The sequence below is a fragment of the Cervus elaphus genome, chromosome 11 (genome assembly GCF_910594005.1).
Source record: "Cervus elaphus chromosome 11, mCerEla1.1, whole genome shotgun sequence".
Classification (NCBI taxonomy): Eukaryota; Metazoa; Chordata; class Mammalia; order Artiodactyla; family Cervidae; genus Cervus; species Cervus elaphus.
Window position 1 is genome coordinate 92,397,554 of NC_057825.1, and position 13,392 is coordinate 92,410,945.

General features: G+C 46.5%; 1 protein-coding gene across 2 annotated transcripts in view; it reads right to left on the bottom strand.

Moving 5' to 3' along the window:
* Window positions 1-13,392, bottom strand: part of SLC4A5 (solute carrier family 4 member 5) — a 125,904-nt gene that overhangs the window by 18,645 nt on the left and 93,867 nt on the right. For both annotated transcript variants that reach the window (XM_043918414.1, XM_043918415.1), the window contains exons 13-18: window positions 12,015-12,189; window positions 9,881-10,014; window positions 8,889-9,160; window positions 4,575-4,633; window positions 3,533-3,733; window positions 985-1,098 (exon numbers count right to left, since the gene is read on the bottom strand). In XM_043918414.1, the coding sequence (XP_043774349.1) occupies window positions 985-1,098; window positions 3,533-3,733; window positions 4,575-4,633; window positions 8,889-9,160; window positions 9,881-10,014; window positions 12,015-12,189 (955 nt within the window). The remainder of the gene's footprint in view (window positions 1-984; window positions 1,099-3,532; window positions 3,734-4,574; window positions 4,634-8,888; window positions 9,161-9,880; window positions 10,015-12,014; window positions 12,190-13,392) is intronic.

Below are 13,392 nucleotides of genomic sequence, written 5' to 3' on the forward strand. Positions count from 1 at the left end.
AGCATGAGTTTTTATGAGATGTTAAAGCTGAAATAATGTTGCAAAGATCAAGCCCTCAAAAGTAGGGAAGGCCAGTTCTGGAACCTCTACCTCCCAGCTCAGTTTAGGTGGATGGCGCTCCTTGTGAGGCAGCAGGGCTCAAGCAGAGCTACAAGCAAATAGCACCAACTCCGGACTAATGGCTCAGTCAGTAAAGAATTCGCCTAGAGCATAGGAGACCCAGGTTCGATCCCTGGGTTGTGAAGATCCCCTGGAGAAGGAAATGGCAACCCACTCCAGTATTCTTGCCTGGAAAATCCCATGGACAGAGGAGCCTGGTGGGCTACAGTCCATGGGGTCACAAGAGTTTGACATGACTTAGCAACTAAACCACCACTACTAATGGGAAATTTATGAGACTTAAGCAGGCCCTGGAAGTTCCTGGAGGACTTGTTAAAATGCAGAGTGCTGAACCACACCCCCCAGATTTTCAGATCACACGCGGAGGATCATTGGTTTGTGTTTGTTTTGTTCACCTTGCGACTTGCAAGATCTCATTTCCCTGACCAGGAACTGATCCTGGGCCATGGTAGTGATAGCCCGGCATCCTAACCACTCAGCTACTAGGGATCTCTCGAGGATCACTGTTTTAAAGGATCATTTTCAACAGATCCCAAGTGGCTCATGTTATAGACTACCATGAATGAGGGAATTGTAGACCCATAAATGGAAATCAAGGGGCTTCAGCTTGACTGAAGGGTGGATTCCAGCACCTTCACTTTATCCTGTGGCTACACAGCAGAAATTTATTATGGACATATCTGCAAGCCACCACCTCCAAGGACTGCCCCCAGCAGGCTGTGTAGTGAAAGGGTGAAGCATATACAGGGAACCGATGTGGTCTCTTGGCTGAGTACATTAAAAACTTGATCAGCATAGAAGGGAAGAGATCTGCAGCTGGGGGGCAGGCAGAAAAAATGCCCAGAGCAGGGTTCCAGAGCAAACCTTAATTTCGCTGGGCACCAGCAGCTTGGGGGTTGCCAAGCCGAAACAGGCATCAATTCCACAGAAGAGCAGGATGGAGAAGATGATGGAAAAGTCAGCTATTAGGGCGCGAACCTGCAAAAGAGAGGTGAGCAAATCAGAGAAGCTCCTGCCCACTCCAGGCAGGTATCATCCTCCAGCAGCAAAGAGGAGAGCTGCTGACAGCTTGAGCTCCGGAGTCAGAACACCCATCTTCGTCTGTCTCAGAGGGTACCAGTTGTTCTCTAAGCTGGATGAACCTGGTGTCACTCCCACCCATTGCTTTTTGTCTCCAACACTTGGTTTTCTAAAACCGTTGTGTTTTTACCAGTCTGACAGCTGTGAAATGGTATGTTCTTACTCTTCTCTGCAACACTGAATTTCAAGAGGCAATGTGGTGGTTTGTAAGTAATTTGACAGCAGAAAAGGTAGTGATTTTTTAAAAAGTCTTCATTGAGTTTGTTACAATACTGCTTCTATTTTACATTTTGGTTTTTTGGCCACAAGGCATGTGGGATCTTAGCTCCAACCAAGAATCAAACTTGCACCCCCTGCTTTGGAAGGCAAAGTCTTAACTACTGGTTCACCAGGGAAGTCCTAGGACTTTGTTTTAATCCATTTGTATTGCAAGTACACTGTTTTTCACTCAAGTTGTATTGTGTAAAGGCCAAATAAAAGACTCTTTAGAAAGAGTAAATAGGTAAAAGAGAATGAAGAACCTAAGAATAAATCTAATAAAAAATGTGCAAGACCTCAAGATCAAAACTTACAAAACACTATGAAGAGAAAAAAAACACCTTAATAAATGACAAGTCATATCACATTCATGGGGGCTTCCCTGGTAACTCAGCTGGCAAAGAACCCCCCCTGCCAGTGCAGGAGACCTGGGTTTGATCCCTGGGTTGGGAAGATCCCTTGGAGAAGGGCATGGCAACCCACTCCAGTATGCTTGCCTGGAGAATCCCATGGACAGAGGAGCCTGGCAGACTATAGTCCATGGGGGTGCAAAGAGTCAGACAGGACTAAGTGGCTAAGCACAGCACAGCATACCATATTCATGGATAAGAAGACTCAGAATTTCTCCTCAAGTTGACATTTAGAGTTAACATCATTCTATCAAAATTCCAACAAGTTTTTATTTTGGCGAACTTTAAGACTCTAAAATTTATGTGGAAATGCAAAAGGCCAAGGCATTATTGGAAAAAAAAGGACAAAGAGGGAAAGTTTGGTCTGTAAGATATACATATGTATTAATCAGTCTTAGAAATGAAGATTGATATTGACATAAAATAAATCAGTGAAACAGAATAAAAAAAACTTAGAAACAGATCCCATCACATATGAACATTTGGTATATGGCAAGGGACACACTGCTTCCCTTGTGGTTCAGCTGGTAAAGAATCCTCCTGCAATGCAGGAGACCTGGGTTCCATCCCTAGGTTGGGGAGGTCTCCTGGAGAAGGGAAAGGCTACCCACTCCAGTATTCTGGCCTGGAGATTTCCATGGACTACAGTCCATGGGGCCGCAAAGAGTCAGACACGACTGAGCGACTTTCACTTCCAAGGGGGACACTGCAGATCAGTGGGCCTCTTAAAAAAAAAAAAAAGTGCTGGAGCAATTGGCTATCAAAATAAAAACTACTCTCTCACACTTAACATCAAAAGCAATCCTGGAAGATTATAGATTTAACATGAAAGGAAAAACAATGAAGCTTTGAGAAGATGGAATGTCTCCTATCCAATATTGTCTTTGAGGAAAAATTTGATATATTTGATTACAGTGAAGCTAAGAATCTCCATTAATCAAAATATACCATTAAGGAACTTCCCTGGTGGTCCAGTGGTTGGGAGTCTGCCTGTCAATGCAGGGGACACAGGAAGATCCTACATGCTGCCGAGCAACTAAACCCGTGCTCCGCGATTAGAGCAACCACCACAGTGAGAAGCCTGTGCACCACAACTAGAGATTAGCCCCTGCTCACCACAGCTACAGAAAGCCCCTGTGCAGCCGTGAAGACTCGGCACAGCCGGAAAAAAAAAAAAGGAGATCCCATTAGCAAAGTAACAAGGCCAGTCATGGAGCAGGAGAAGATATATGATCACAAAAAAGTTTCTATCCAGAATGTATAAACAGTTGCAAATTGGAAAAAAAAAGACAATCCGATTGAACATATGCGAGAAATTGAAATAGTCTCTTACAAGAAGAAAGTCAATGGTCTTATGGCCAATAAACACATGAAAAGATTTTCAACTTACTAGTCGCTGGGGAAATAAAATGAAGAAAACCACAATATACTACTAGGCTAAAGAAAAAAGTCTGATAATATCAAGTGTTGTCATGAGGACTTGACAACAAAGGAACCCAGTTCTCTCTGACTACAAAGTCTGTGCTCTTAACAAAAAAAAACATCACTGAGCAAGAGCTGATGTGGACCCATCACATGGACCAGAACCCTCTCAGGGACTCAGCAGAGGCCGCCACGTGGACTGTCTGATGAGAGGCCCCCTTCTAACTGCAGGGTGAAGTTACCTTCGTAGGGAAGTAACGGCTGAATTTGAACTTCTTCAGGGTCAGGGTCATGGAGTATGTCCCGAAGAAAAGGATGAATGACATGAGTGCCAGGTCTGGGATGAACTGGCAGGAATTACCAAGGAGGCGCCCACCATAGTTCAAACACTCCTTTTTGCTCAGCAGGGACCAGTCCAGCGCTGTGAGGTTAAGAGGATTGTACTTGGAGACCAAGACAGAAGAGAAACAGTCAGGGCCTTCCTGGCAGGTCAGCTGTGTCCCCCCACCTGCAGCTTCCAGGCAGCCCACACACCCCTCCCATGCTCAAAGGGGGGTCCCAGCTCTCCTGCCCCATGATGGTGCCCAGAAACAGAGCTATGCTTCTGGGGACAGGCTGTTGCAAGGAACGACAAGCAGGAGGCTCCCTGGGAAGGTCAGAAGCTGACACGTGCTTCTTCATTGTGTTCTAGGAGGTACTGCTGTGTTTGGAGGAAAAGTGCAGGTCTGGCTCCCATCCCAGTCAACCATGGGTCCTGTCCACACCGCCTTCCTGGAGTGTCTCACATGTATCCCCCCTTTCCCTCCTCTTTGAACACCCTTTCACAAACTGGGGCTCACACCCCACCTTTGTCAGACTTAGTCACTTCAGTCACTTGACCTTTGGTGTCCCAGATGCTTAAAATCCAGGGCACACAAAACAATTATGTATGTGTATATAATATACATTCCTATACATATTCATATATATATGTTCCTAAGTATGTACATGTACATACGTTCATATACATGTCTCTACATATAATAAAAGGAGAGTAATTTATTTAAAAATTTATATTTTGAAAAATCAATGTGCAGGTATTCAGGAATCCACATAATGAACTAAACAGATGCTTGCCACTAGCCATTATGTATGTTTGTATTAAGAGAAGCGTGGTAGTTTGATATAATGATGGTCCCCAATGAATGATGCCACCCTGTGTTCACACGCCTCGGCAATGTGATATTCACAGTTCTCCTACAGACAAAATCCCTTAAATGTCTGAAATAAGAGGAGAGGACTTACCAGAGAAGTGTTGGTATTTGGTGGCAGCGTGGCTGAAGCATTGAACACGGTTGTATTCGCTGTGGATGAGCAAAGGGCATAGGGAAGGGTCATCGACTGCTGGGTGGGGAGCCTGCACCCCACCCTGGGCCCCACCCTTTCACATTTCCTTCCAGTTCCTTAGGGCCAAAGACTGGCTTTCATTGAGAGGGTAGCTGCCCCTCTTCACTCTTCTCACTTTGCCCGGGGAGGGACCCTAGGCCACAGTTCTGATAGATTAGCTGCATCAGGTTAGGACAGATCCTGTCTGATTTCAAAGGGCTGGCTTTAAAAACTGCCGCCAAGACAAAAGTCTAACACAAGTGGGTAAATAATGTGCCTTATGAAACCCTACCACTCACCTGACCAATGTCTCTGCTCTTAGACTTTAAAAAACATCTTCAAAGAACTTACTCTTTGCCATGCATTATGCCAAACACTTAAACACATCATCTTGCTAAGTTCCTAAATCCCCAAGAAATCTCCCCATTGTAAAGATGAGGTAACTGAGGCCCAGAGAGGCTAAGTAACCTGCCCATTGCCCAAGGTCACACAACTCCTACCTGAAGGAGCCACTATCTATCCCAGACAGGCTGGCTGAAGCCGACACACCTCCCAACTCTAGACAGAGAGCTTCCTTTCCTGCTCTGCTCCCTTTCAAATTACACTTCCCTTCGCTCCTGCCCTCTCCATATGTGTTTTGTTTTGGTTTTTTAGGTCAGCTGGGCCTGCAAGAACTTGTTTGATATCTTTCCTAATCTGCCCCTTAAGTGCTTGCCGAGGAAAATTAAAGCTGGGTCCAGGACCAGAAGGAGAATCAGGACCCCAGAGGTGCTGCTCTCAGCCGCTCACTCTGGATCCCTTGTCCAGGCTGGATCCCCAGCCTCAGTGCCCTGAGTGAGTGCAGCAGAGAAGGGTTCCTTTCCGGGGCCATGAGATGAGTTGAGAGGAACTATAACTCCCGTCCCTGGGGGATGCGGCCATTTATTAACAGGCAGCTTTGGAGGGCTGCTTGTTGCCATCTCTCTTGCTCCTGCACTGCACGGGTGAAGGGGAAGGGCCAGAGCCTCCTTGCCTTCCAAATGAAGGCTGACTCAGCTCTTCCTCTGTGGCTGACTTGAGCAGGAAGGAAGGAGGCCCAGCTGGCTGGCTGGCAATGACCTGAAATGCATCACAAGCCCCATGTGGCTCCTGCTGGCTCTGATTAGGAACCCAAAGGGAAGAAGAGGCTATTCTTGAAGCATCCTGCAACCTCCAATAAACTGTCATGGGGTGGATGTGATCAAGGACCCTCTAATGTGGCCCATACTTGGGCATTTGCAGCTGGGAGAAGCTAAGGAATTCAGTCTTGATCCATAGCAGAATATTTTGAGAAGTTCTACAAACCCAGAGGTTTGTTACATTATTCTGAAGAGAAATCAAGGACAGCTGCTGCCTTTCCTCATACTACTGACCAAAAGAACACGATGCACAGTTAACAATGGAGCAGAGAAGGCGAGCAGGAAGGCTGACTCAGGGCTACACGCACAAATGCTACAGGACTCCCAGCTAACATCTGAGCTGGGGAGTGCAGTGCCGTTCTATTGCCCAAGTTGTCAGACCAGGTTTTCCTTTGATGTCTTCTGCTTAGGCTTTATCATTCTTTGAAATTGAGAACAATATAAGGTTTATTTGAAAGCCACTTGGAGATGAAGGAAGAACTGTAACATGGAAAATCCCAGAAAAGTTCCAGCTATCAAATAGTTTTAAATTCTAGTGTTTACAAAGTGGTACTCACTTGGGATTGAAAGCAGCCAAGTCAGTGTATGCAGCATCCATAAACAGAATACAAATCAGTTACAATGGAAACAAGATTAAATTAAAAAGAGTGCCCCCAAATAAGCTCTTATGATAAAGAGTGAGAGTGCCATGGTCAAACTGGGTTTTGCAGTAACACTAGGGTTATGGAACTATTAGAAAATGAGTGGCCCATGGACTGGGAAAGAAACCATCCTAGTTAGCTCCCTCACTCTAGTCTGCTAAACATCTAGAATCTTCCCTTTCATATTCTCCTAATCAAAACTAACTTGTCCTGTTTCCTATTCATTTACTTTTCATGAAGAAACTGACAACCTAATCTCACTAGCACTAGTTGCTAATAATGATTTGGTTTCGTAGAGCTGTGGTTCTCAAACTTAAGCATGAGAATCACCCAGAAGGCTTGCTAATATACAGTTGGCTCTACCCCCCAGTTTCTGATTCAGCAGGTCTGGGGTGGTGCCTGAGAATCCGCATTCCTAACAAGTTCCCAGATAGTGCTCATGATGTGTCTAGGGACCAACTTTGAGAACCAAGGCAATAGCAAGACCCGAAAGAATGCAGTGACATTAGGGGCCTGGGCCAGGTCAGACCAGATGCTATTTGGTGTTAGGTGGATTCGATAATGGTTCCCAAATCCTACCTTATATGTCCTTTCATGCTTACATCCCCTGTTCCTAGGGAACCCCTATATTTGGTTTCTCCTGTGGATAGATGATTCCCAGAATGTCCATATGACCTCAGAATTTGGACCATTTCTGAAAGAAATCAAGCCTGTGTGGTTCTAAAAGCCATGTTTGTGGGAACATGTGTATTTAATGCGACGGACCTGTAGTTCAAAGGGTGTGAGCAGAAAATGAAAGTGACCCAGTGGGGGTTGGCCCACAGAGGCAGGATATACTCTAGGGTATGATGACAAGAGCCAGCAGGTGGGATCTCCTCAGTCTCCTGAGCAAGCAGCATGCCCTGGCTCAGGGTGAAGGACAGCTTCACCTACTGCTGGATTTTAATGAAATACCTCAAAATTAGTGATAGAGAAAAAAAAAAGAAAAAAATAGGTCTAGACATTTTACAAATTCAATGCAGTGACAGAGGGTGAGAGCATACAACCAAAACCACATTCTCTGAGGTCAGAAAACTTTATAAGGCCTAGTCTAAAGTAGAGTGCATGGTAATTATGCAACAAATATTTTGGTTGACTTATGATCAATTATTTTTAATCAATCATATGTATTAAGGTGCTGAACAACACAGTGTCTACTTATGTGCAATTCCAACCCAGTCTGAGTATAGATATGAAAACCTCACAAGCATCCCATGAGACCAGCAGGGCCAGCACTGATACCCTCTCTTCTACAGCTAAGAAACTGGTGTGACCTTGGGTGTCTCTGGACCTCAGTTTGCTCTGTGAGTCCAGCCTGGTGGTGCTAGGAGACACGTGGATGTCCCTCTAGCCTCTGCTGTTACAGCATCCTGGGCACTCTGGGTGCATCCCAGTGAGGACTCCTAGGGGCATGATTACGACTATGAAGGAGGCCAGTGGTTCACGAACGGAAAGTCCTAACACTACAGATGATACTTCTTTGGTCAGAAAGGAACTTCACAGGAATGGCACCGAGTATTATCAGATTGACAAATTGGTTGATTTAGCCTCCCACCCAGAGCAGGGATCCTTTCTAAGAGACCTTTGGCAGATGGATATCCAGGTAGTGTCCAAGTAGTCTGCTACCACCCGAGGGGACCCGTATACCTCTCAGGGTGGTGGCTCCCACCACTGTAACTTATACTTTGAATTCAGCCAGCATTTGGCTTCCTGGAGCTTTTGTTAAACCTCAGCCTTCCTTCTGCATCTTATAGTTACACAGGGTGAATCTGGCCCCTCTGTGACATGACAGTCCTTCTCTCATACTGTTCTAAGATCTGGTTAACCCCAGGTTCTCCAATCATTCTTCAGTGACATGGTTACCAGGCTCTCCTCACCCTGACTGGCCCTCTACCCTGCACATGTCACCATCTGCAGGGATGTTCATCCTTCGGCTGTAAACACTGGCAGTGATGCGTCAGGGAGAGCTCATGATGTCATGCACTCATGTAACTGGCAGGGACTTGAGGTCCCATCAAGTCTGCTTCTGGCCTGATGCAGGAACCCCTGAGCAGCACTCCTGACAGATGTAGCCTGCACATCACCCCATGCTGAGGCCAAGCATGCCTCCTTCCTCTCCTGGGGTATCACTTTCACTGCTCCCTCCTGATTATAACCCTGGGTTCTGGGATTTTGACCCTCATTAGAGCTCTTGTCCCCTTGGATTCCTTCCAAAAACTGGTTTAAGCCTCTGTACTTGTTCCCTTGGGACAGAAAGCCCTTGGCTGAACTGCCCCTCCCAAGCTGCCTCACTCTCCTGCATTTGAGTAGAGAAACAGGGGGCAGAAGGGCCTGGATGTTGTGGGGGGAGTGGGTGGTGGGTGAGGGCCCAGGGCACCTCTGGGGTTACCGGTCACCTGTGTCAGGGGCGACGCATTCGCATTTGTAGGTGGTGATAGAGTCAGGCTTAAAGTTCACATTGATGGGGTAGTACTTGAAGGTACCAATCATCTTCTTGATGGCGTCGTAGATGAAGATGAAGCTGATGAGGGTGGAGAAACCCTCCTCAGTGAAGCGGGTGATATACTTGATGACGAAGCTGGCATCTGTGGCCACCAGGATAAGGCACTGGACGGCTGAGTGCAGGCCAATCCAGAGGCGGAACTCCATGTAGTCCAGGCCATTGCCTCTGGAAGGCAGAGGGAAACGAAGACCTCCAGCCGAGGGCTCTTGGCTGTGCTCAGCTCCCCAGACCCACCCTGGGGGGCTCATCTGCTCCTCCTGGGGCACAGACACCCTCCTGGGAACTACAAGAGGACTGGGAACGAGGGCATGTCCTGGGTGGGGTTGTCTGGTCTTTGAGAATTCTGGGGCAAGGATCTCATGGGGTGGCAGAAAGGTGCTCACACACTTCCGTTCTGAAACATTTGGTAACAAACAGCCAGAGTGAATGAAAACAGGGAATTTTATAATGACCGATCTGGAGCAGGCCTTAGAAATGGGCTCAGGTTGTAGGTGCAGCAACTGAGCCCACAGCTGTCTGAGTCAGGGTATAGCCTTCCAACCTCCAGCCTGAAACTTTTTATACACTGCATTGGCTTTCAAGTCATAATTGCTCACTCTGCTAGTGGTGTGAATGCTCTCTTCTTGTCTTGCCTGGATTTCTCCCTATGCATTTTGCTAATATGCACTAAAATGGCTTTAAGGCAGGAAGCGGAGGGGAGTCAGGATGGACCACCTCGCAGCACCTCCTACAGGTAAAGACAGTTTTGGTACCTTCCCACCCCATCTCCCCCTCTGGGCTCCTCCCCTACCCCAACCCCCGCATAACTGCTGCAAGTGAGGAGCAGATAGGGGGGCGGTTGGGGGGGCAGTGAGGGGGGGAGGGGGAGGGCTGAAGGGCACCTACTTGCTGAAGTCAAAGAGGAGCTTCTCAAAGATGAGGATGGGTCCCGTGCTGCTGAGTATGATGAGAGGCTGTCCCGAGAAGAGGCAGAACAAGGAGCCAGCCATGGCAGTGCCCAGGAAACTCTCCATCACTCCCTGGGGGCACAAGGAGTGTGAGGCTCAATAGAGGCATGAGAAGGGGCCTCTCCAACAAGCGAGAACCCAGTTATCTTGGCAAGGGCTCAGGCCACAGTGCTTGTCCTTTGTCCTGGGGCCTCTCCTCCTCAAATTCTCTCCCCATCTCTGACTCCACAACCTCCCACAGTTGCCAGCGTCACTCTCCCTAATTCTAGGTCCCATATGACTTCCTTTTGGCATGCTAGGGCCTCAAATGGAGAAGGAAATGGCAACCCACTCCAGTATTATTGCCTGGAGAATCCCAGGGACAGAGGAGCCTGGTGGGCTGCCGTCTATGGGGTCTCACAGAGTCGGACACGACTGAAGTGACTTAGCAGCAGCAGCAGGGCCTCAAAAACAGGGCTGCCAATGGTTGTGCTTGTATCCCACGCCTGTTTTACTCCCAGAGGATAGCCCATTCATCTACCCAATCATTTTTACATTCAAAGATCTAGTAGATGCTTTTAGAGATCAGATCACTGATTCATTCAAAACCCATTAAGGGCCAACTATGCCTCAGTCATTGTGCTAGGTATTGAGGACCCATGAGCAAACAAGAAAATACATCTTCATTCTAGTGGGAGATACAGACAAGTAACTAGGCAATTTCCACATAGAAGAGTTTCTCAACTTCAGCACTACTTACATTTCAGGCTAGATCATTCTTTGTTGTGGGGGGCTGCCCTGTGCATTGTAGGATGTTTATTAGCATCACAGTAGCACCTCACCTCCCAGTTATAATAACTCAAATTGTCTCTAGATGTTACCCAATGTCTCCTAGGGGTCAAAATCATCTCTTATTAAGAACCACTGCCAAGGAATGTGATAAGCTGGGATAAGATAAGGGTGTCACAGGAGTACACAGTAGGAGTGAAGGGTGGTCAGGAAAGCCTCCCAAGAGGTAGATACACTGAAGCTGAGACCCCAAAATTGAGCCAAGAATAGACCAGGAGCATAGGGTAAGTGGAGTGATGAGAAAGAGTGTGGTCTGGGAAAAGGGAACAGAGTGTACAGAGGCTGGAGCTGAACGGGAGCCTGGCTTTGAAAACCTGAAAGATGATCGGGATTCATTGAAAACAATGCAGATGAGCGAGGCCAGAAATCTGAGAAGGGGAATAACTGGGAGATGTGGCTTGAGAGGCAAGTAGGACCATGTCATGAGGACTACTGGGGAACCCTGGGATTTATGAGTCAAGGATGATGTGTGACTATCTGGGTCAACCATGGTCTTGCTCATTGGCTGGGGTAGCAACAGGTCTAGAGGGAAGACAATAGATGCAATGTTGGCCCTGTGAGTTGGGGAATCCCAAGGGGCAGCAATATGGAAATGCCCAGGAGGCAGTTGGATATTGAACCTGCTGCTCAGGAGAGTGGTGTGGGCTGGAGATAGGCACTCATTTCAATTTATCTAGGAAAATGGGTCTTCACCTTGGTGCTCTGAGCTTTCCAGGGGTGCTATCCTGAAGGTCCCCATTAGAGAAGGCCCTTGTCTGGGTCTCAGGCTAGTGTCGCTGTTAAGCTGTTTTCCCCAGGGAGACCTGTCTTATTGTCATGATAGACATTTCTAAAAATATCTTAACTTCAAGCTAAGAATTTAAGGTTATGTTTTTTAAAAAGTATGGGAAGAAGGTCACAATTAGCAACTCAATTAATTATGATGACTAAATTCATTCAAGCATTGGTGGGAAAGATATCAAATACCAAAGCAGATGATTTCCCCTTAAACATTTGATCTATTTACATCATCTTTAAATTTGGTCTTTAGTAATATGATTTAGCTCTAGATTTTTTAGTTATATCAGCTTGTTATTACTTTTTTTTTTTTTAAGTGTAAAGGGTTGCGAAAGGTGATGACTGACCCTGAATGGTAGACGGAATCCTTGCCTTGGTTCTGGGATTATGGCTTGTAGCTCCTTACCACCATCTTGTGGCAACAGATTTTTCTGAGATTTGCACTCACGTCTCCAACTGACACACACCTGATAGTTGTCAGTGGCATCTCCCAGAAGCCCACCAAAGGTGATCGCGTTGGTAATGCAGCCGAGGTAGATGAATAGGATGGCAGAGATGGACTGAATGTGGAAGCCATCGTAGAAGTCACTTGGGAACCAGGGCAGCTTCCTCTTGACATCGAGACACAGGCCACCGAAGAACCTGCTCAAAACAGGCCCAAAGATTTTGCTTTCTCACTACAAACACCAGCGTAGGGGCAGGGCTATTCCCAGGAGCCTGCAGGGCCTGTGGCAAGGAAGGGAACTTGACTAGGGGTGGATGGGGGAAAGGATCTTTTCACCAGAACATTTCACACCAGGGAAGAATTCTCTCCTTAGACCCACCATCTCCACTGGGAAGGGTGATCAGACAGCCTGAGTGGGAGAGGGAAGGCCTTATGGGATCATGTCTTGGGGGCAGACCTAACATTCCACAGGGAATGAAAATCCTGGGGTCCAAAGATGGCTATCCTCCTTTTGTCCCTGATTATCTGCAGGGTTCCTGTGCTTGGTAAACGTGCGTCCAGCGTTAGGAGATGGAGAGATCTTGGTTTATAGCTGATTCATCAAGGGCAGATTCTGAACCTTACAACTGTTTTATTTACTTTGTGGAACAAACACATGGGAAATGTAAGGTTTAGGGAGAGTGTTTATTGGGGACGCTATTCTCCAAAGCTCCAAACACAATGAGCAGGGTTTAGCATACAGCAGGGCTTTTCAAACTTGGATCTACTGACATTTTAGACTAGATAATCCTTTGTTAGCGGGGAAGGCAGTCCTATGCATCAGAGGACATTGAGCAGCATCCTTGGTCTCTATCTGCTAGATAATCTCTATCTGCTAGATAACAGTATCTTCTCCCCTCCAATTGGGACAAACAAAAAATGTCTCTGAAATTGCCAAATGTCCCCTGGGTGAGGATGGGGATAGGGAGTGGGTAAAGTTGGGAAACACTGGCTGGCAGAGAGCCAAAGGCATATAAAACGTAACCCCCTTCTCAAAGTCATAGCTTTGCAGGACTGATTCTGTCCTTTCCTAAATTCAGATCAACCCAAGTTATTCTAAAAGCTGGCAAAGAAACCCAAACAAGCCAGGAAAATCTATAGTTTTCTTTTAAAACAAGTTTTTTGACTAGGTAACATAAGGTTAAAAATTCAAAAGGTACTGTTATGGACTGAATTGTGTCCCCAAAAAATGTATCAAAATTCTAATCTGTAAATGTGACCTCATTTGGAAACAGAGTCTTTGCACATGAAATCAAGTTAAGATGAAGTCATTATGGGGATCCTAATCCAATATGACTGGTAACTTCACAAGAAGAGGAAAATGCTATATGAAGACAGAAACACAGGCAGAACACCATGCG